The 23,469-nt window shown below is 38.2% G+C and overlaps 1 protein-coding gene across 13 annotated transcripts in view; it reads right to left on the bottom strand.

The window, feature by feature from the left end:
- Positions 1-2,539: 2,539 nt before the first annotated feature.
- Mycbp2 (MYC binding protein 2) overlaps positions 2,540-23,469 on the bottom strand; it is a 251,013-nt gene continuing 230,083 nt past the window's right edge. For all 13 annotated transcript variants that reach the window (XM_059273237.1, XM_059273240.1, XM_059273238.1 and 10 more), the window contains 12 exons: positions 22,464-22,560; positions 20,608-20,727; positions 18,565-18,666; positions 17,749-17,877; positions 17,267-17,399; positions 15,108-15,211; positions 14,117-14,305; positions 13,085-13,192; positions 11,644-11,853; positions 8,976-9,083; positions 7,730-7,895; positions 2,540-3,370 (listed from right to left, as the gene is read on the bottom strand). In XM_059273237.1, the coding sequence (XP_059129220.1) occupies positions 3,255-3,370; positions 7,730-7,895; positions 8,976-9,083; positions 11,644-11,853; positions 13,085-13,192; positions 14,117-14,305; positions 15,108-15,211; positions 17,267-17,399; positions 17,749-17,877; positions 18,565-18,666; positions 20,608-20,727; positions 22,464-22,560 (1,582 nt within the window). In that variant the 3' untranslated portion in view covers positions 2,540-3,254. The remainder of the gene's footprint in view (positions 3,371-7,729; positions 7,896-8,975; positions 9,084-11,643; positions 11,854-13,084; positions 13,193-14,116; positions 14,306-15,107; positions 15,212-17,266; positions 17,400-17,748; positions 17,878-18,564; positions 18,667-20,607; positions 20,728-22,463; positions 22,561-23,469) is intronic.

Genomic DNA, 23,469 nt, shown 5'->3' with positions numbered 1-23,469 from the left:
TAGAAGGATTTAGAATGTGGAGATAAAAAGATAGAAAATAAAGAATAGCCTTGAGAGGGCCTGGAATCTATTCCAAACGGGCCCGACTGTCACTGCCCCAGGGCATTTATAGAGACGCCAAGGGAGTGGAGCAAAATACCTCCCCCCAGCACAGCCATGTGCAGACCATCTCAGACACCCATGGTCCTAATCATCCTCTCTATGCAGATCTGCTGGGTAAAGCCACAAGGAACCTGAAAACGGGCTACTACATTAGTCTGTCTTTTTATTGTGGGTATTGAGACCACTGATATTGACAGAGACCAATGATTGATTCCTGTTATTTTGTTGTTGTTGGTGGTGATGTTTGTGTGTTCTTCCCATTTTTGATTTTCCTGGTGTGAGATTATTTATTTCTTGCATTTTCAAAGGGTATAGTTTACTTCCTGTGGTAGGAATTTTCCTTCTAACACATTCTATAGGGCTGGATTTGTAGACAGATATTGTTTAAATTTGGCTTTATCATAGAATAATCTTATTTTCTCCATCTATGGTGATTTAAAGTTTTGCAGGGTATAGTAGTCTGGACTGGCATCTATGGTCTTTTAGAGTCTGCAGCACATCTTTCCAGGTCCTTCTGGCTTTTAGTCTCCATTGTGAAGCCCATCTCTGCTTCTTGAAATGTCACTAACTAAAGCCATAACTAAATGGCTTTAGTTATGCTCTCACAACCAAAAAAATTACCAACCAATAATGATTTTTTATGAATTTTGAAGTTTTTGGCTTGGGTATTTTTATGAATTTTATTAGAGCATGCAGAGACAATAGCTATTAGTAACTTGTGTCAAGAACTGATAGCATATAAATACACATACAACTTTTATTAAAAATTCATTTTGGATGCTGGGCAGTGGTGGCACATGCCTTTAATCTCAGCACTTGGGAGGCAGAGCCAGGCGGATCTCTGTGAGTTCGAGGCCAGCCTGGTCTACCAAGTGAGTTCCAGGAAAGGCACAAAGCTACATGGAGAAACCCTGTCTTGAAACCCCCCCCCCCAAAAAAAAATTCATTTTGGGGACAGAATATCATCTATCCTATGCTGGCTTCAAAACTGCTGTGTAGCCTAGGATGATCCTGAATTTACAATCCTCCTGCCTCTACTTCCAGAGTGCTGTATTTAAGTCGTGCACCACGATGTCTGCTTTATGCGATTCTGTGGATTGAACCAAGGGATTTGTGCATGGTGGGTGTGGTAGTTTGAATGTAATTGGCCCCCATCATCTCATAGGGAGTGGCACTATTAGAAGATGTGGTCTTGTTGGAGTAGTTATGGTCTTATTGGAGGAGGTATGTCACTGTGAGGGTGGGCTTTGAGTTTTCATATATGCCCTAGTCATGCCCAGTGCCTCAGTCCATTTCCTGTTGCCTTCTGATCAAGATGTAGCCAGCACCATGTTTGCCTGCACACCGCCATGCTCCCCACCATGATGATAATGGACTAAACCTCTGAACTGTAAGCAAGCCACCCCAATTTTATATTTTCCTTAAGAGTTGCTGTGGTAATGGTGTCCCTTCACAGCAATAGAAACCCTAACTAAGACAGTGGGCAAGCCCCATTTTGAGGGGCATTCCCTTTTTGTCTACCTCTATCGTGTGTGTGTGTGTGTGTGTGTGCATGCAGTATGTGCAGGGCCAGGTGAAACTCTGTTCTCAGGAGCCATCTACCTTGCTTCTTAAAGACAAGGTCTCTCATTGGCCTGGAGCTTGCTGAGGCGGCTAGGTTGGCTGGCTAGTCACCAAGTCCTGGGGATTTCCACGTCTCCGAGTAACCAGAGCTAAGATTACAGGGTAGTGCTACTACATATAGCTTCTATCTATCTATCTATCTATCTATCTATCTATCTATCTATCTATCTATCTAAAAAGCTTGTATTCTGGATCTCATGTTCACGGCAAGCACTTTACTGATTGTGCTCTCTCCCCAGCGCCCAAAGTTGTTTAAACTTCTCACAGCTGCTTAACATAAATTAATGCCATTGTATTTGTTAATAATTTATATATTGACAAACTTCCGTATTTCCAACAGTGGAAAGTTTTTAGAAAATGGTACAAATCTTTCCTTGGTGTCATGAAATACATAAAATATGACTTATGATGAAAATTTAACAGTTTCAATAACTCAAATGGAAAAAAAATCCAACCAACCAAACACCAGCAAAATAAATAGGTAACTATCTAATAAATACATGTAAAGCTATGCCCACATACATTGGAGTCTATAGAAGATAAAAACTGGTGAATTTATTATTTTATAAAAGATGAAAAAGGCTTCTGGCTAAGAAGACAGATGCAGACTCATTTCCTAAATGCTTCCTTCTGTCTCTGGCATATGTATCTATGAGAAGACATCTTTAGGTATTTATTTTCATGATTTTTCTACCCCATGTTTAAGATCCCATCAGTGTGTTTTATTGATATTTTTATTTTCCTACACAGGAAAGTTATGACTGTGTTATAGGTGGGTTTTAAATTGTTTTTCAAGAAATTATTTACACAAATATTAGACTTTATCACTGTATAAAAATGTACAGTGGTTTTATTGACATGTACATTCCAATATGTTTACAGCTGCAAGATAATGAGGCACACTCAGTATTGCACTTCATTAAAATTTCAGGCTCAAACTTAACCTAGAAGTTTAAATGAAACTGCTTTTGTAATTTAGTTCATTCTTATACAGGACAAACATTGATAGCTTTATATACAGTGTGATACTTATTACATTTATAGGCCTTACTAACACAATTTTTTTTTTAAATAACAGTCTAGGAAATAAACCAGAATATTCCTCTTTTTATCCCACCCGTGATGCAATTGTACAGGATTACAAAAAGGCAGTATACAATAAACAGTGATTATTTTTCTCTTTTTGCTCGAAAGCCAGCGTCATTCTTAGTTCATGAGTATGGTGATCCTTTTGTATCAATTATCTATAAATGTCCAATGCTTCACAGGCCAGTGACGGAAATGGCCACATGCAAACACCTCACAAGTTTCATATCTTGGTTCAAAAGAAGATAAACCAAAATAACAGGGAAAGGTTCCATAGCAAGAATTATGTACACTGTATTTGGCATCATTCTTGCACTGTCAATGGTTCATTTTCACGGATGTAAAATGGTCCCGTTCTTATCCTGAGCAGAGCGTAAACTTCACTGCGTCCTCCCAGTGGATGAAGGCAACTATTCTCTCTGTAGACAAAGAATCTGAATGTTCTAAAAAGTGTGAGCATTTCTGCACACTCCACACCCCAGAGCAAACTCTTCCCCAGTGGGTGGATGAACAACGTGGAGTGGACATTCAGTTCCTTCTAGTTGTTTGCCTTTGGGACCTGTATACATTTTGAAGGAGGTAAAGGAATGTAATTTTAAAACACACCCATATAAATGTCATATGAGTAAAAATCAAGTTATTAAAAGAACTAACATGACTATGGATAAACTAATAATTTTTCTTACCACAAATATGTTCACCATGAAAACGACAGCATGAGAGATCATGTATCTATACGAGATAATAGTAAGTGAAATGGCCCTGACCCAGAACATCCTACCCAGAGGACACTGAGCTACAAAGCTTTTTTTACTGGTAGATAAGATGGATAATTCATTTTAAAGCAAGGAGCCATGAGCAAAAGTGATCACAAGAATCTCTCATCTTAACTTAGCAGAAAATTATTCTGCGTGGGAAAACAGGACATTTTTGTGGGGGAAGTTTTTTTTACAAGTGCAATCAAACATAAATATAAATAAACCATATTCACATCTACATTCACTGAAGAAAAATTTGTACACTGGCAAAATGGGAAGACTGGTAGTGAGTGTCATTTGTTAAAAGTGTCTGAAGAGAGATTAGTAGCAAAGTCAAGATGAGTTTAAAAACATGAACATTACAATAACAGACTGTAGTAATCTGGAAAGAAACACTGTGGGAAAGACACCAGTTTGAAATCAAGTAGGCTTATACTAATACCTGACCTTTTCTATTAAAAAATTTAAAATGTATTATAAATAAATAGTATGGTATGGTATAAGTATGTGATTAATGTTAGCGAGTATTACCATTACCGAACAATGACAGATTGATCTTGTAAGAAGAGGGCAAGGCATGGGTGTAGGTATGTGAAGACAGCTAATCTCAGAGGAAAAACCAGTTGCTGGCTTGGGCAATGGTCTGAGATGACAGTGACCAGAGCAGTTATACGACTTTGAACAAATATAGGCACAGGTCCAGGATGGGTCAACAAGGGAGGGCACCAGATGCTGGATAATGAGTTGATTCTGTTTGTCATATATCATAAACTGGAGCAGACCTCCTATATCAAACAACACTGTAGATCTAGTGAAGGCAATGATACCATCTGTGGTAGCTTCTGCTTACTGCAGTGATTGGGTTTCCACAAGATAAGGGGTCATTTACTTCATAATCATTCACTGCCTAAGTGTATGAACAGTGTTGACAGGTACTTAGGCTTGAGAGAAGAACAGTATATGACCTGTATTTTCAAGGAGCTCAAACATTACCTGACACTATGGTGAGAAATAGTAACAGTAAAAGTAAAAACAAATCAAATGAAGTAAAACATCTGAAAGCACTCTAGTGTTTACCATGGAGGCACTGTCCTTTTAATTTTCTCATCACAGCAATCCAACCCTATTACCACCATTTTTTGTATAAAGAGACTGAGGTGCAATTAACTTAATTATCTTTATTCCTAGATCTCTGTCACTCATTAGATGGACACAGCAATATTTTATTTACATGGTGGTATGAACATTAAATATCCTGGCACCAAGGTAATAAAATCTTTAGGAATGGACATATGGGAATTGTATTATAGCCTGAATATTCTGATGGCCCCCAAATTCATAGCTTGAAACATAATCACCAATGTGATGGCATTAGGAGGTGGGCCCTTGGGACGTGACTGAGTCAAGAGGGTGGAGCACATAATAGGAACGGAATCATTGTAAGTGAGTGGACCTGGGAGGCCTTCTGTCCCTGAAGAGCACAGCAAGAAGGCACTGACTAGAAACAAGAGAGTAAGCATGCTAGACACTAAGCACCTTGCCAGAATCTTGAAGTCAGACTTGCCCGACTCCAGAATGGTGACAGATACACTTACTAGTAAACTTGTGAATTCATGACATTTGGTAGAGACTCTAAAAAGACTGTGACAGTCTACTTCAGCTCCTCATCTCTACTCCTGTCCTCATCCACATATTAGATGGGACCATGAATAGAGCTGAGGGTGGTACAGAATTGCTCCTCCATCCTTTTAAGCACACTGCATATGGCTATCTTCTCTACTGGTATGGCTGTACACTCTGTAACTTCTAGTCATTTCAGTTCTCTGAATGGCTGACAAAGGGAAAGGTGTGAGGCTGTGTGAGCAAACTTTAGGCTACGTGTTGACACTTATGATAGCTTATGCCAGTTCACCAATTTCTTTAGGCTCAACTTTCAATTTGTGAACGTGGAGATAATAGTCTCTACTTTGGAGGTTCGAAAAAATTAAATAAGAAAATAAATATGAAAATGCCCAGGGGATGAATATTAATTAGTTCCTTCCTCTTGCCTTCTCCACTCTTGGGCTGCCTCACTCCTGTGAATCACAACTGGGTAAAGGACAAAGTCCCTCTATAGTATGACTTGGTCATCTGCACACACATGGAAGCCCTGCCCTGGCTTGACCTCTCATCTCAGCTACTACCCCACCACTATGTCCTTTGGAATACTTCTTTCTTTGCAAACATCACTTTTAGCATTTTTGTTTTAAGAAAATACAATTTCCAACATCAGTAAAATTTGGATTTTCCCAGATGATTATGCTTGCCTTCACATTTTCTCAACTCAAATTGTTGTTGCCTAGGCTCCTCCCATGACCTAAGGCCAGGAAACATAAAGGGCTTTCTCCTGGCTCCTGTTTATTTCCAGACTTTGACCTACAACTTCTACTGAATACTCCACTTTCCTTCAGAACTAAGATACTCTGATACTCCCTGCTCTTCACTCCATTTGCTGACGTTAGCTCAATTGTCTTCCTCATTATCAGGCTCTCATCTTCATTTACTGACAGTCATCCTAAATACTCTGGTCTCTCATATCATTTTCAATTTACTTCTTTCCAAGTCTGCTATCAATTAGAGGGGGTTTTTATGGGGACCAGCAAAACAATTTTTATTTCACACAAACAAATGGCAATATATTTAATATGACTTAAAAGTCAAAATGTTAAAGGATTGTTTTTAATTATAATCACCTATTTACTTTCCCATCTCTACAATTTTACCCCAGTTCTCCTCAATAGTTAATCAATTAAAGTTTTCTTGTTTCTTGTCTATTTTGCAATATTTACTTATGCACATATAAATGAGTCTATATCCCACTTTTCCCTTTCTTCCCAAACGCAGCACAGTGCAAACACTGATCTGTGCTTTGCTTTTCTCACCTATGCTATGTCTTAGATCTAAGCAGATCAGCATAAAGAGGCTCATCCTTTGTCTCCACCTCCTATTTTTAAATCCTGTTTTTAAATATTAACTGGCAGTGTTTGGTATCATCAGCCTACTCCCTTGTTGGACCCTACTGTTATTTACCAACTTTTACTATTACATGAAGTGTTGTAAGGAGCCCTGGATATTTGCCTGTTTGTTCTCCCCTAAGTATATCATAGTTAGGACTTCAGGGTGATGAGGATGAGAGGGGAAGCCACTGCACTGATTTCTAGGGGACCTACCATTTGTACAAGCCAAAGGTGAGAGGGTGTGCTTTCAAGCTGGAACAAAACTATATCTTGTCACTGTGTACTTGTATCTATACTAACTACAGACACAGCTCACATAAAATTCTCCTCTCCTTCTTATTTACCTCTCTCTACCCCTAACTCTCAAGCCTGGTATTCTCTTCCCTATGACCATGAGGCTTTGGACATCTTACAATTTTTTTTTTTCAGACTCTTGGGTTTTGTGTTCTTTTTTCCTTAGCCTGATCTCCATGGACAGCCATTTCTTCTTTATTCTTGGTGGACTCTTTAATTTCCCTAGCTTTCTGGTACTTAGTGTGCTGCCAATTTCCAGGTATTCGACATCATCTGTCTACCTTATGGAAAACTCCTTAAGGAAACAAATAAACAAACAAAAAGCCCAAAACACCGCCCCTGCATCCCCCCCCCCCCCCCCCCCCCCCGGGATGTGTGCAAAAAACCAACCGCCCAAACATCACAAACTGGACCTGGTGGCCAGGCCTGTAATCCCAACCAGTCAGGAGGCTAGGGCAGGAGGACTGCAGATTGGGGCCTCTGCTTGGGCTACAGAGTGAGTTTAGGCTAGCCTGGGAAACTGACTGAGACCTTGTTCCCAAATAAAAACTACAAAGACTGTATTCAATGGTATTTGCTGGTATATGAAAGGTATCACAGTAAATTCCCTCCACCCCCAAAATCAATTAAAATGATCCTTTCACGTGTTTCTGCCATGAAGTTAAGACATTAAACTTCACACAACTTGTTTTTCCTTCTCTGGCAGCAGACTTTTCTAACTCCCAGTAGATATTGCTCTTGTTCCTCAGGAGATGCTTCATCCTTCACATGACCTCAGCATTTTATCACATTCAGAAAGCTACCATTAGAAAGTTTAAATCCCAATACTATATAGATCATGAGTGTGAGCTGAAAATATTGAAAACATACCCGCAGGACAGTGTGGGAGTTCTTCCTTAGGAATGCTAGTCATTCTTTGAAAATCATCATGACAAGCATTACAGAAGTGTGTTGTTCCAAAACAGAAGAAGACAGCTACTGAACAGCAGTAGCGACACTTGTATTCCAAAAAGTCTGTTCCATGTTTGGGACACATCTACAAGAAAAGATGAGAGAAACACAAGATTATAGTGAGGTATTTCAACTATACTTACAATAGCTGAATACACGGATAGTAGACTTAATAAGTGCATAGCTTATTAGTCAATATTTTGAGAGCATATATAGCTCTGAAAGCTGATTGAAAAAACAATGGTATAGGTTAAAAAAATTAATGAGTAAACGTGTGGCCCAAAAGATCTGACCAAAGCTTCAAGTTCAAGTTTAATCTTCCACACAATCTATCTGACTAATGAGCAAACTTATTTCCTCATGAATGTTTTATTCACTTAGCAAGTTGCACAATAATATTTTACTATCTACGAATCTCATAGGTATACTATGAAAGTTTCATTAAAGATGGGAGAGCCTAAAAGTTTGAGTGCAGGTTTATGAAATGAAATAATTTTTTTTCCTTGTTTAAATAGAGTATCATGCCAGGCATTGGTGCACGCCTTTAATCCTAGCACTTGGGAGGCAGAGGTAGGCAAATCTCTGTGAGTTCGAGGCCAGCCTGGTTTACAGAGTGAGTTCCAAATCTAGCCAGGGCTGTTACACAGAGAAACTCTGTCTTGAAAAACCAAACCTCTCCCTCTACCCACAAACAAACAAACAAACAAACAAACAAACAAATAAATATATATATATATATATATATCACTTCATGAAAGACGACTATAGAATGAAAATATTGAAAAGAAATAACATACATGAACAAATTTGGAAAATCATGTACGATCCTGATACATATCAGAATACACCACCTGCAGGGGTGGTGTGGGTCACGGATAATTGGTCTTATTTTAAAAATAGGTTTTTGACTACGAAAAGGTTTATTTTTATTATTTTTATTCTGTGTAGGTGTGTTTGTGAGTAGATGTACAGGTGCCCTTGGAGGCTAGGGGTTGTTGACCCCTCAGAGCTGGAGTTAATGAAGGTTGTGAGCTGCCTGATGAGGGTGCTAGGAATAAAACTTGGGTCCTCTGGAAGAGCAGCAGCAAATGCTCTTAACTGCTAAGCCATCTCCCCAGGCCCAACTCTGACTCTTTGATAGTGTCTAATAAAATGTTCTCCCTACCTGAGCCCTGGACACATCAGAACAGGCACCGCAGATGAGCTCTCTGGGGTCATAGTCATCTCCTTGTCCGGCTTCAGCATCACAGCGAGCTTCACCACCAAAATACGCCTATGGAGAAACCATGTTCACATGAAGCTAGTGCACGGGAGACAATGTGGCTGCAGTAAACTCCAGATCAAGACTTGTCTGTTAGCCACTCCCTCACAATGCCAGGTAAACATGTCTATACTGATGACTGCAGGGAGAATCAGGGTCAAGAATAAAGCTAGTCATTCATTTATTCTTTTCTTTTGTTTTTTCGAGACAGGCTTTCTCTGTGTAGCCCTGGCTGTCCTAGAACTTGCTCCCAGAACAGGCTGGCCTGAAATGCAGTTATTTGCCTGTCTCTGCCTCTCAAGTGCTGGAATTAAAGGCGTGGGCCACTATGTCTGGCTTACAATAAATTCATTATAATAATAAATTTATTAGTTCTAATTTATTAATAAATCTATTATTCTAATTTTGGAATGCAGACACACTTTCAGAAGGAGGGAGTCTGAAAAATTGTGCTCTTAAAGGAAAATAATGAGAGAACATACAATATTCCAAACAAGTATGAGGAAAAATGTATCAAGTAAATACAAATGATGCTTTTTCAGGGCAAAGTTGGGAGTTTTTCCTCATTTTTAAATCTTAAACAACATATTCCTTTCTAGTGCTTGAAACATGCTTATCAATTCCTAAGTCACAATAATACATAAGAAAGTGTGCCTGACATAAATTAGGACAGAATTAAAATCCTAAGCTTAGTAAGAAGCAAACGTAGTCAACTGAAGCATTTTCTGATCATATAATTTTTGAAATGAACAGAAACTTAATAAATTCTATTCAGAATACTGTTCATACTTATAACATATACTATATTCAGAATTTACTAATATCCAATATGAACTCCAGAATGAATAAAATTATCCTGATGGCCAATTTATTTTTACTTGTTTAGGGCACAAAACAAATGAGGCCAAGAAATTGGGACAATTTACATGTCTGTAGTCAAAAAATGAGAATAAATAAGATGAGTCAATATAAATCTATTCTCTGTCCTAGAAAAACAGGTCAGAAGACAGGCTCCATTGATGCAGAGTTTACAGATGGTCATTTGTCAGCTAAATTTGGCTCTACCAGTATGTCATTTCTCCCAGGCCAATTTGTGTAGTCCAGCTGCTTCAGTTTTCCACATCTTCTACTCGGCTTGACTTCTCAAACACATGACTGTTACCCCAATGGCAGCACAATATTCACTTATGATGTTTGCACAGTAATCACACATAAATAAATGATATTTTATTAATTGTAACAATACTGCCTTTACAAATATATACCCTTAGTTTTTCCTTGTCTATATATGTGTATATTCATGTGCCTGTCTATCATTTATTTAGCCTTCCATTCATTATTTTTATTTTCTTTATCATACTGCAGGACTGTGTATCGTTCCTTCACTCATTCATTCATTCATTCATTCTCTAATCTAGTATTCATAGTATTGACTAAGCATCAAGTACTGGATATAGAGAAATGGAAACAATACATTCTTTGTCTTTACAGAGCTTAAAAATGGGGCAGAGAGACAAGTAAACCAACAAAAATAATGTAGGTTAAGTGTTACAATGGATGTATGCAAGACAATGAAAATTGTAGGTAGAGATGATGATGCTGGGAAGTGTGAGCACATTACAGAGGAGGAGAAACTGGAGCTGAATCCTGAAGTAGAGTCAGATGGAGCACATGTGTGTATACAGCTACAGTGGAAATCAAATGTGCAGCAGGGGTAGAGAAGACCATTCTAGAAAGAGAAGTGAACTGTGTACTACCATAGGGGCCATCAGTGATGGAGCAATCATGGCTGAATTTGGGGAAATGTATATTGTTCAGTATATTGTTCTTATTGGAGGTGAGAATGTAGAGGTAGATAGTGCTACAAGATTAGAAAAGAAGAATGACCCAGATAGATCTGAGATTTAGAAATACTAACCTACTAACAGCAAGCACTATAAGGGAAGGAATGGAGTTGAGGGATACCACAGAAAAGCTCAGGAAGACATTAGAGTGACAAAAGAAGACAGAGTTGCTCAAGATATAACTGAAAACAGAGACTCAGAAATCTGCAGGCAGAATCAGAGGACTTTGCATTGGGGAAGTGAAGGTTGATGTATATTACTGTATCAGATGCCATCATTCAAGTATCTGTGAGACATTCAAATGTCTGGTAAATAAGCCTCAAAGAATTGGGAAGGTCCTAATGGTGTAAGGGGTAGGAAAAGTCACAAATGTTTCAGAGGTCACCCAAAAGAAGGAGGTACAGTCTAGTAAGTAGGAGAGCTGCTAAAACAAGAGAGATCCACAGATTGGCATTAGAACCAGTTGTACCAGGCAGCAGGGGACTCATCACGATGGGAAGTATCCTTTGTACAGAAATACTGCAAACTTTAGAAAAAGTTTGTTTAGGTAAAAAGTATTCCCCTCTCCCCAGTTATGTAAATTACTTGAATTTGAAACACTGCATCAAGTTTTCTCATTTCTAATTTCTAGCTTCAGTTTGAAGAATAATTAGATGTCACTATACAATTTAACTTAATTATATGGGCAATCTCCAGTGCTTAACTCTTTAGGCTACTTTGTAGCATACCTTTCTGCATTTGTAGCAAACATAATATGCGTATCTATTCATGGCATAGCCAGCTGGATCATTATAAAACCTGACACCAGGAGTTGTGATTGCTTCACTCTTATGTAGACCTTCATATTCCAATCTCATTAAGGCTTTTCTTCTGACGTCTTCATAGAGCTCTTTTATTGGATCAAGCAGGTCTTTTAACACTGTGTGATTAATTTTGTTCTGAAATACAAATAGTATTTTTAACAGAAGCATTTATGGAATAGTTCAACAAACATTTAGTGTGCACCCAAGTGTCAACCACTGTACCAGGAGATAACTAGTTAGAAACACAGTGTCTATAAAGCACTAATTAAAAATAATTCTGAAAAGTCCTTAAAAACTTTTTTGCCAAGAGCAAGGAAAATGGGAGAATCAGGGCTCTGCATAAAAATTTCCATTTTTTTGCTTTGTATTTCCTGACTGAAATCTATCTCCTTCTGTGTTAGCTGTTCTGGGAACAAAGGTTATCTTGCTGCCACGATATGACACATGACCTCATGTGTGGGTTGTGAGTGCAAGCTGGCTCCTTAGAGATGGGGTAGAGTGTCAGGTTAGAGATGACTAGTACTCTCTGTACTATCTTCTCTGCCTTTTCCAGACTCCTAAACATGACTGTTCCATGGCCCCATGAGAAGGGAGAATGAAATACTGTAATTTTTTAATATTCCTTAGTCTAATTAAGCAATGATTACGGTAAGTTTTTTCATACTAAGTCCATTACAACAGCTTGTACATAACAAAACAAGATACATGGAGAAGACACTGTTACATTCTTTAACAAAGGTGTTTTATTAATCATTATTAGGTTGCCTACGCAATTCCCTACTTCACTTACTGCTTTATAGAAATGTGTTGTAATGCCAGAGAAATGTTTTTATTTTAACTAGTTCTAAAAGCATCTGTTCTAAAGGTACTAAATGTCAGTAGTTCATTTTTTTTTTTTTATAGCAGATCTCAGGCCCTACAAGCACCAGAGGGTCCTTTCTCTGTTAGTCACTCATAGCCATGTCATATGACATAACTCTCAGTAGGTCTAAACAGTGATGCATCCACCACTAATACACAACGATGCTTAAAATAACATTTCTCCTATCATGTATCATATGTTTAATTCAATTTAGGCAGCTTTTACTTGATAATGTGGTGACAATAACTGTGTTCCCTCCCACGGAGGTCTAAATGATAAGAAAACAGTCTACTACTGAGGTATATCTCTAATAACCCATAACTACTCTAGGGAGATCTTATACTATTTCAGGTTCAATTTGGATGAGGACAGAAACTAACAGAGGCTAGGGGACAGGAAATAGGAACAGGAAAGGACACTAGGAGATCCTGGTAGCTACCTGAGATAAAAGCAAAGATAAAAAGAAATAAAACATAGGTAAGCAGGTTCAGGTTCCTTCCACACCTTGCAAATGGGACATGATATGAATCCAAATGTTATCCTTGGCCCAAGCCATCTGTTTTCCAAAACCCGCCGACAGCACTGTAAGTGGAATACATGACTGCAGTCCAGCTTAAAGAAGAAACAAGAAGGACGTGAGCACAGCACTCAAGTAACCGGAGACTCTTCAGTGTGGGAGAGCTATGTGAAGGAGGCACTTTAGTACCGAGAGATCTTAGGACTTCTAAAAATTATTCATGGGACACTATTTTTTTTTTTTTTTTTTTTTTTTTTTTTTTTTTTTTTTTTTTTTTTGGTTTTTCGAGACAGGGTTTCTCTGTGTAGCTTTGCGCCTTTCCTGGGACTCACTTGGTAGCCCAGGTTGGCCTCGAACTCACAGAGATCCACCTGGCTCTGCCTCCCGAGTGCTGGGATTAAAGGCGTGCGCCACCACCGCCCAGCTCATGGGACACTATTGACTAGGTTTTCAACTTATAATTATTTCTAATCATGCATTAATGCCACTTATATAAGAACTACATATGTAAAGTAGGCTAGGTCAGGGAAATGTGAAACTAATTAGCTATCATGTAGATGAAAGACACCGATTTAATGACTTAAAATTTTGTTGAGACTATTCATTATCTTAGAATCAATTATAAAAATTGAAAATACACATAAATGTCAAAATTAAAACTCTTATTTAGCCAATATACTGCTAACCTCTATTATGTACTGAATTATATATCACTACATACAGATTAGGTACATATACTATGACATATTGTGTATTTCAGAAATTAAGACGAGCTTAGCTACTTGAAACTAATCATTTCCCCCTTCATATCACTTTATACACAGGTTCATAAAAATCACCAAGTAATAGGTGGACCTGCAGAATGGAAACAGAACATGAAATAACATATATCAATGAATATATATTAACAGGAAATTTTCCTTGGCAAACTAAAGGAAGTTCCAATCATCTTTATATTTAAGAAATATGTTTATATGTTGTCCTGTTAAAATCTAGGCACACTTAAAAGCTGAGGCAACCTGAATGGCCGGTGCTGCAGAAAGGGCTTCAGTGAAGCAGATCATGCACATGTCGTCAGCATCTTGCTTCAGTGTGGTAGCATTTTTATCACAGCCGTGCAGACAGGGCAAACAATGTTCTTCATTTTTAACACCTCCACATGGATGTCCACAAGGATGTGTCTTACTACAGGCTATCTTAGCATATTCCTATTGAAGACGAATTGCAATGGTTTTACAATGATTAAAAAGGGCATGTACTACTTTACGAGAAATACCTATTAGAACAAAATAACAATGATTATTCTATGCTTTGACTATAAACTAGGATTAACAGAGTTTTTCTTTTAATATAATTAAAGGATTTGATTACATATTAAGGCGCTAATAACAAGTGAACTATGACTTTAGCTGATTTGGAGTCATACATAAGCATGAAGTATAAAGTTCTGATGTAAAACTCTCCTAGTCACCAGTCTCTTTTGTCAAAACAGGGGTTAAAAAAACATAAACAAAAAATTACTTATCTCTCACAATCTGAATACCATCCAATCCAGAGCATATTTATTCAGGATCTAAAAACTCTCAGATACTAGAAGTTTACTTTAGGAAAATAAATGAGCAAAGGAACTCTGGTCAGATATACAATAAATTCTTATGTGTGTATGTGCATGTGCCTGCCATCTGTGCATGTGTGTTGTGTGTGTGTTTGCCTATGGAGGAGGCCTGTGCTGGGAATCAAGCCTGGGTCCTCTACAAGAGTAGCAGGTGCTCTTAGCCACTAAGTCATCTCTTCTGCCCCATGTGATTAGATACCTTAACTGTTTCCAGAACAAAATTAAATACTTTAGGATGGTGATGAGTAAGCAACACGAAAGGTCACCTTTAGGATGTGACAAAAGAAAACTGCACTGAGGCAGAACTACAACCCTACTTACAATACATAAAGATGCTTTGTGAGACCATATGCTCTTCCTTCCTGGGATGGCCTAACTGCTCACTAGCTACCTACCTGGCAGTCTGCATCAGAACAAACACTGCCCACAGCAGATAACTCTGTTCCACTCCGGGACCCACAGAATCGGCATGCTTCTGAACTACTTGTGGTGGGTTTGCCTAGGTTCAAGCAGAAGAAAAATCTTCCATAAAGGCATGTTTTTTATATTGCAATACAGCTAATTTTGAAATAGAAAACTGGATTTCTTTCAGTTACTAAAGGCTGTAAGCTACCTCAAATATAAAGTAAATAATCACCGAAGGGCTAAGAAACTAAAGATACATCTAACAAAATAAACTTGATAGGTTTATACCTTTTTAGCAGAAGAAACAGACTATATATCTAGGCAAGTTAGTAGACTGAGCAGATCTGGCAATCCCTCACTCAAAATGCACAACACTAGACAAACATTCTAATTAAAAAAATTAAAGTACATAGAATAAAGAGAATTTTTTAGTATTTTTATATAACAAAATTACATGACAGTACAAAATCTGACTAGATTATAAAACCTGAAAAACAGAAAGTATCTACCCAAGAAACACTGCAATTTTGAAAAAAATTTAAATATGTTGAGATATTTAAAGAAGGGTAAAAATTCCTCAAAACAAAGGCCTTGATTATTTTCACATATAGGCACACACTGATTCCAGAAATGACTGCAGAACATACTTGGAAAAGAAAAGTAGCATTTATATCATCAAAGATGGTTTGACATAACATTTATTAATGTAGAGAACTGACAGATTATTAGAGAAAAACAAACCAGTTTTGAGAAAAGGCTCATGTGGTAGTATGAATGGCACCTTCACATAGTTTATTTATTCAGATTTATGCCCAAGGCCAACAAGAGAAATTTGGGTCAGTGGGACAAGTGGCGGACAGCAGCTGGGCTAAAACCCACAAATTTTCATGTTTTGTTGTAACATTAAGCTTGTAATATGTAAGATTTTATTTTATGAAAAATTAGAATGAAGCCAGGCAGTAGTGCATGTCTTTAATCCCAGTACCCAGGAGGCAAAAGCAGGTGGATCTCTGTGAGTCTGGTCAACAGAGAGAATTCTAGGGCAGGCAGGGTTGTTGCACAGAGAAACCCTGTCTCAAAAAAACCAAAACCCAAAACCAAACGAAACCAAAAAACAAAAACAAAAGTGGAATCAAAACTGTATATGTATATGTACTAGACACATAGAAAGTATTGCTTAAAGCATTGCCTAGTCATCTTTATTATTACAACAGAACTATTCAGAAAGCCCCGAGAAGCACTAAATGTTTAAGACCCTAAGAAGTGTCACAAAATCATAGGGCTTTACAGTTAAGACAGGTATTAGTGACACAGACATGGTATCCAGAGTAGCACATTCACTTTTACACTCTTCATTAATGTGGGAGGCTCACTTACAAATATTTAAGTAGTATAAGACAATGATTCTAGCCTGGCGGTGGTGCCACACTTTAGTCCCAGCACTCGGGAGGCAGAGGCAGGCAGTTCTTTGTGAGTTCGAGGCCAGCCTGGTGATAGCGAGATCCAGGAAAGGCACAAAGCTACACAGAGAAACCCTGTCTCGAAAAACCAAAAAAACAATGATTCTACAGAGGTTAATGGACTGCCCAAAGTCCCTGTGGTGGTTTGAATATGATGGTCCCCATAGGCTCACACATTTGAATGCTTCACCAGGGAGCGGAACCGTAGGGTTAGAAGGATTAGGAGGAGTGGCCTTGTTGGATGAAGTATGTCACTGGGGGTGGGCTTTGAGGTTTCAAAAGCCCACACCAGGCCTGGTTTCTCTCTGCCTGCCTGCTTGAGGATCAGGATGAAAAGCTCTCTGCTACTTCTCCAGCATCATTTGTGCCAACATGCTCCCCACATGATGATAATGAACTAACCTCTGAAACTGTAAGTAAACCCCAAATTAAATGTTTTCTTTTATAAGAGTTGTCTTGGTCATGGTATCTCTTCATGAGGCCATGGAACAGTTAAGACACTTACATGGCAGGTTCGTGACAAATGGGATTTCTTGACTTATAGTCTGATACTCTTTCTAACATAGATGACCGTGTCTACCAAACATACGTGGTCAAATGCCATCATTAAGTATCTAACATTATACAATTGTAGACATGGTTCTTCCTCCCCCTTTCAAGTTATGACTCAACATTTAATTCTCTTTTACCTGTGTGTTCTCGGAATTCCACCATTGCCTTCATTGTTTTAGAATCGGCTAATGCCATCAACCAAAACAGTTTTGTTCTACCACAGCCTTCATGAAGGTCAACCTTTATAGCTTCTTCTTCTTCTTTGAAGACCTGTTGTTCCATTACAGAAAAGGGATAAAGGTGTTTGTGTTTCTGAGTAGAAGCACAAACCTAATCATTCGACAACAATGGCTTACTTTATAAAGCACTGTAAGAAGTTCTAGACCTCTCCAGTGCTCTCTTCAGTCTTCACAACAGCTCCAGGTTTATAAATTAGAGTGCCAACTAAGTCTTGGGAAAGTTAAGCATTTGCTCAGTTTATAGTTAATAGACAAGACAACTGAGAGCTCAAATAAGGCCACAAATTCCAGTGCCCATCCCCCCTAGTTCATTCCTACATTACTTCAGAATTCTTTTCCCGTCCCAGATACTTATCTGGGTGTGAAGACAGAAACCCCACCTGTCTCTGATGAGTTTTAGTCCGTCGGTGCAGATGAAGGAATCTGTCACAGTCAGTACATAAGTTCCCACAGATGTTGCATAGGATGATAGCTGCAGTTTCACCATCATCATGGTTATCACACATAGGCTGCAGTAAGATCGTTTCACATGCTACATTAGACTTACAGAAAACCTCAGACAAATATTTATGATACTGAGAGACTGTACTCTAAAATCTGTAATACTTTTAGAATTTCAGTGTTAAACAGAACTATTGCAGGTATATACTGAGCTATCAAAATGTCTCCAAACTATCCAATAAGATTAATGTGCATGTGGTATCAATGGTTAAAAGGAAGATGTAACACTTTATTTAGTGACTTACTGGTCTCCCAGTTACATATCCAAATCCCCTGAATGATAAATGAGTACAGTTTATTACAAAAACTTAAATATTTATCAGAAAATGTTGAGAGGGCTGACATCATGCCCCCTCTGAAATGACTAAAGCTATTTATTCATAAAGCCTCCTCGAGTTACAAAGAGGGTATGTCACATTGTTCCTCTTACTGTTTTTCTTCTTTTAGTACCAAGAATAATCACATTTTAGAACAAATCAGTCAGGCCTCAAATTTTGTTGATATAAACATCAATCAGAGGAGGGAGTTTTTTATATAGTCAAATACAAGCCGTAGATTTTCTAAAGTGTAAAGTACATTTATGAGGTGAACTTGGTCAAACTGGATATGTTTTCAAGAGTTTGATCTGCTGCTTTCCCTACAAACTAACACTAACTATAAAGAAACAAAGTACTTACGAACAATCCTGACCTTACCATTTGTTTCTGTTGCCCATCTTTTCCCATCCACCTTCCTGATGACAGGCGATCCACGTGGTCCTGATCAAGAACACACAGCGATGCGAGAGCAAGCCAGAGCTGTAGGAGAAAGGCTGCTGTATTACAGATGATGTATGGGAACACACTTAGGAAGTACTCACTGTCTGACACAGATAACAGCCAAATAAATGCTGGCTCCGTCTGGGAATGCAGAGATACTCAGGAGCACCTGCATCTTCCTGATGTTGCTGCAAATGTGCCATGCACCCAGTGGACACCAGCTGAGCAAAGGGTTATTTCTACACAGAACCGCTGTTTTCTACCTGACATGAAACTGTCCTTTAACAATGATGGATGAAAATCAATCATTCACAGGAGTAATATTTGCTGTACATGTCTACCATGTATTTTTCCAGCTACTTATCTATCTAAAGCTCTATATTCCCAATGTAGCTATTTAGTTTTGCAGTTCCATAAGTAGCTGGGTACATATTAAGTTTTTCCACATAATAACAGTTCTTCAGAAGTTTCTGTTGTCTCAAAGTGCCTACTTTGTACACTTTGCCATAAATTAATGTCTGACAATCTTTAGAAAGAAAATCTGAGGTGGCGGGACAGATGGCTATGCAAAGGTGAGAACCTGAGTTCATGCTGTTCGACCTCAGGTAAAGCAGGGCATGAGGAAGTGCACGTCTGTAATCCCAGTGCTCCTGTGCAAGGCGAGATGCAGAGACCAGGGAGTACCAGCAGCCTTGTGGCAAGCCAGCCTGCTGTCTGCAGCAGGAAACAATCAAGTGACTCTGTCTCCAACAATACCTGAGGCTGTCCTGACCTCCACACATGTGCCATAGGCACACAAGCACCTGTAATCACACAAATGAACATGCACACTCAAACATGCACACAGATCATCATACACATGTACAAACATGCAACACACAGACACATGCATATGAAACATTTTAAGATTTCTGAGGCATATAAAGAGTGAATTTTAGCTTTATATAGAATGATATATTCAATCATTAATGAAAAATTGAAAAAAAAAAACAAAAAAAAGATAATCTATATAAGTGAAAAGGAAATGCAGAATGAAAGAATCCATGAGTGGTAGAAGGGGGGTAACTGTAAACATTGTTTAAGTGTCACACTCATTAGCATGCTAACATATAAACCAGCTTTCTCTGTTCTAACGAAACATAACATCTTTTTTTACAGACTTCGGAGAGTTAATCTCAAAGATTTCTATTAGTGTGAACTGTTCCTAATGATGTCACACTGCCCTCTACGATCTTAAATCACCTTTGGAATTATATGGCTCATAAAATCTTGTATGTTAAAAATTAGATGTCTCATTTAAAGAATGTAATCCTATTTCCTCAGAAATTCAACCCCACCTAAAATAGGCATGTATTATTTTAAAAAAATTTTAGACTTATTTATTTTATGTGCATGAGTATTTTGCTGGCAATGTATATATATGTACACCACTTGTATGTCTGTGGAGGTAAGGAGTGGGTGTCAGATCCCCCAGAAATGCAGTTACAAGAGTTGTGAGCCACCACGTAGACAGACGATGGGAACCGAACTCGATCCTCTGCAAGAGTAACAAGTGCTCTAACTGCTGAGCCCTTTCTCCAAGCCCAAGTGCTGTCTTGTAAAAACAAAGCATACAAACCTAGAAGCTGAGCTAGAGCTTTTCATTAGAAATAACTGTGCAGGAGGGAGTCTTGTCTCTCAAGGATCATCAGTCTGTCACAGTACAGCACTACTACTCCATTTACTGAGGTAAGCTACGGTAAATAGGTCAGTAGAAAGATGATATACACAGCATCACTTAGACTTTCCTAATCAGTATAGTCTCAGCTTCCTAAATAATAACAAAAGTTGACAAAAGTGCCATAGTGAGCAGTGATTATACCACATTTAAAACATAACACTTTTGATGAATACCTATTTAACTATAAATGTGGACAACGTTGACTTATTGATTACACACACATAATGATATAGACCAAATTTAAAATGATAAAAACTCACTCTAGTTGTTGCAATACACCTCACTGGAGACCTAAATTCTTCTTCCATCTTGGTCAAGGCAATGATGGTCTCTGCAATAGCATTTTTTGTCACTCGGGACCAAGCTTCTGACAGGTGACCCTATTGAGTAGGACAGAGTATCTTATTAATTACCCAGAATTGTGTCATCACACCAAATTCTTTTCTCTAAATTAACACCTCTCACCAAAGAGAATACTTATAGCAAGACCATGAGCTTCTAGAGAGGGGCACAAACTATAAGTCCTTTACAGTCTTAAGAAAATTCAATTGCTAATCTCTATTTTAATGATTTTAAAGTGAATAAAAATTTAAAGCCTCAACACTGTTTTCCTGTAGTGCTCAAAACACTTTATTTCGTATTTGGATAAAAATAAGAGGGACAAATAAGGTTTCTATGCTTGGAATTTTTGGCTATAAAAACCTTGGTATTTATCATGAAACATATATACCTAATAATTACTAAATCAATTACTCTCAATGCTATTTCTAGAACCTAAGAGTATACATAGGTTCAATCTATGAGTGCTTTTATTTGGACTATATTTCTTTCTTCTCAGTGCTGGAAATCCAACCCAGGACCCTGTGCACAGCTATGTAGATTTTTTTCAGTGTTAAAAAAAGATTTATTCATTTTGGGGGGTAGTCAAGATGTCTCGGTGGTTATGACTTGAGTGCTGCTCTCCCAGAGGACCTGAGTTCGAATCCCAATAACCCATGTCAGGCAGCTCACAGCCTGTAACTCTAGTTCCAGGAGATCTCACAACTTCTTCTAGTCTCTCCAGGGAACTGTACTTCTGTGTACAATCCCTTCATATACTTGTAATTAAAAAAATACTTTTAAACATTCATTTACTTTTTATTTTATGTGTATGAATGTTTGCTTGCATGTATGTATGTGTACTGTGTGTGTGGAAGCCAGTAAGGATGTTCATTCCCCTGAAGCTGGAATGACAGGCAGTTGTGAGCCATCACCTGGGCACTAGGACCTGAACCCAGGTCCTCTGCAAGAGCAGCCAGTGCGCTCAACTGTTGAGCCAACTTTCTAGCCACAGTTATACAGATTTTTAATGAGCACCAATACTTCATTACAGAATTCAGGTGTTCAAAACATTTTTAAGCATTTTCATTCAACAGACTTCCTGGAAAATGACCATTTGCTATGAAGCCTAAGAAAATGTCCACAGTTAAGAAAAATAATAGAACTTCAACTTTTCCACAGAATCTCATAATACATGCAGTCAATTTGTTAATGGGCAATTAGTGCATTCTCCTTTAAAATGCCTTTTGTTCCCTATGTCTCCTCCTCAGGATGTCTCCTAATGACATAGTGAAATGTGAGCCAAGTGACCTTATGGGAGCCAGCACTCAGTGGAGTAAGTCCCTGTTCCTTACAAACCAGATTTTCCCCCAAAGCCAATACCTTAAGATAGTGGGTACAGGACATAAGTAAAGAAATATAAAAACTTAAAAACTCGAGAACTGAAGAGGATGAGAAACTTCTACTTCCAGGAATCTTCCCTATTCATTTTTGGATTTTCAACACAGGTTCTTTCTTAAGTTAGGAAGAATGCATTTTATTTTATGTTTTAAGGTCCTGGAAAACTTACCTAAATTATCAGGTAAATTAACTAGGAGTTTGAAATGAACACACTTTAATGACAAATTTACCATCCACTGACAAGACCAAAGGCACAGCGGTGAGCACTCTAGTCTTTAAATAAAGCTTTAAACACTAATCATGTACTTTTCTTGATTTATCAGAGTAAGCTGTTTTCTGTGTCAGTCAGACTCCTGCTTAGCTCACTGCTGTTGTCATCGGGAGCAGGGGAACTTACTGCAGCCATATCCTTGATAAGCTTAATGATGATCTCTGAGATCTGCGTGGGAGTTGAACCTTTCATCCACCAATGACTTTCACCTCGTCGGAGGTAACTACAAAGAAAACAATGTTATTTCAAGACAGAGCATTTTAATTGTTTAAATGACTGAATTAATTAGAATGTTTTTATTTTGTTACACTTTTATTCATTTACTTTGTGTGTGTATATGTATGTGTAAATGTGCCATGGTACACATGTGGAGGTTGGAGGACAGTTTTCAGAGGTGGATATCTCCTTCCACTGTGTGGGTGATGGGATCACACCCAGGCTGTGAGGCTTGGTTGAAGGTGCCTTTACTCACGGGCCATCTCACTAGCCCTTATTTTTATTTTTGAGACAGAGTCTTGCTAGGAAGCCTATGCTGGCCTTTAAGTTACTAATCTCCTTCCTCATTTACATGAGTGATGGCATTACAGGTATGTTATCCAATTAGGACATTTTGTTATTCACCTGTGTGTTTATTATTTTCACGTGTATGTGCATGTGCTAGCATGGATGTATATGCACCTAGGCATGCAGAAGCCCACAGAAGTCAGAAGAGGGCTTGTAATCGTTGGAACTGGAGTTATAACCACTGCATGTGTGCTGGGAAGAGAACCCTGGCCCTCTGTAAAAGCAAAAAAAAAAAAAAAAAAAAAAAAAAAAAGCTCTTAACCACTAAGTCATTTCTCCAGCCCACAATTGGAATATTTATTTTTAAGTTAAAGCATTACCCTAAGTCTCTTTCTTAAATCTGCTGGATCACCACTATTTCAGTGTACAGTCCATGGCCATCAACTGTTTCCAGGGCACATGGAGATAAAAAAGAATGTGTGACTGGACATAAGGAACTTGACATCAGTAAGGAAACCACTGCTTAGCTGACTGTTCCTGTTAGCCACACTATCTACACAGAGGAAGCGACACTGATAATGCTCTGGTTGTAGCTGTTTATTGTCATGGGTTGGCTACATAATTTACC

The sequence above is a fragment of the Peromyscus eremicus genome, chromosome 9 (genome assembly GCF_949786415.1).
Source record: "Peromyscus eremicus chromosome 9, PerEre_H2_v1, whole genome shotgun sequence".
In the NCBI taxonomy this organism is placed as follows: Eukaryota; Metazoa; Chordata; class Mammalia; order Rodentia; family Cricetidae; genus Peromyscus; species Peromyscus eremicus.
Note: the sequence above shows the minus strand (reverse complement) of the source record. Positions and strands in the feature narration are given on the sequence as shown.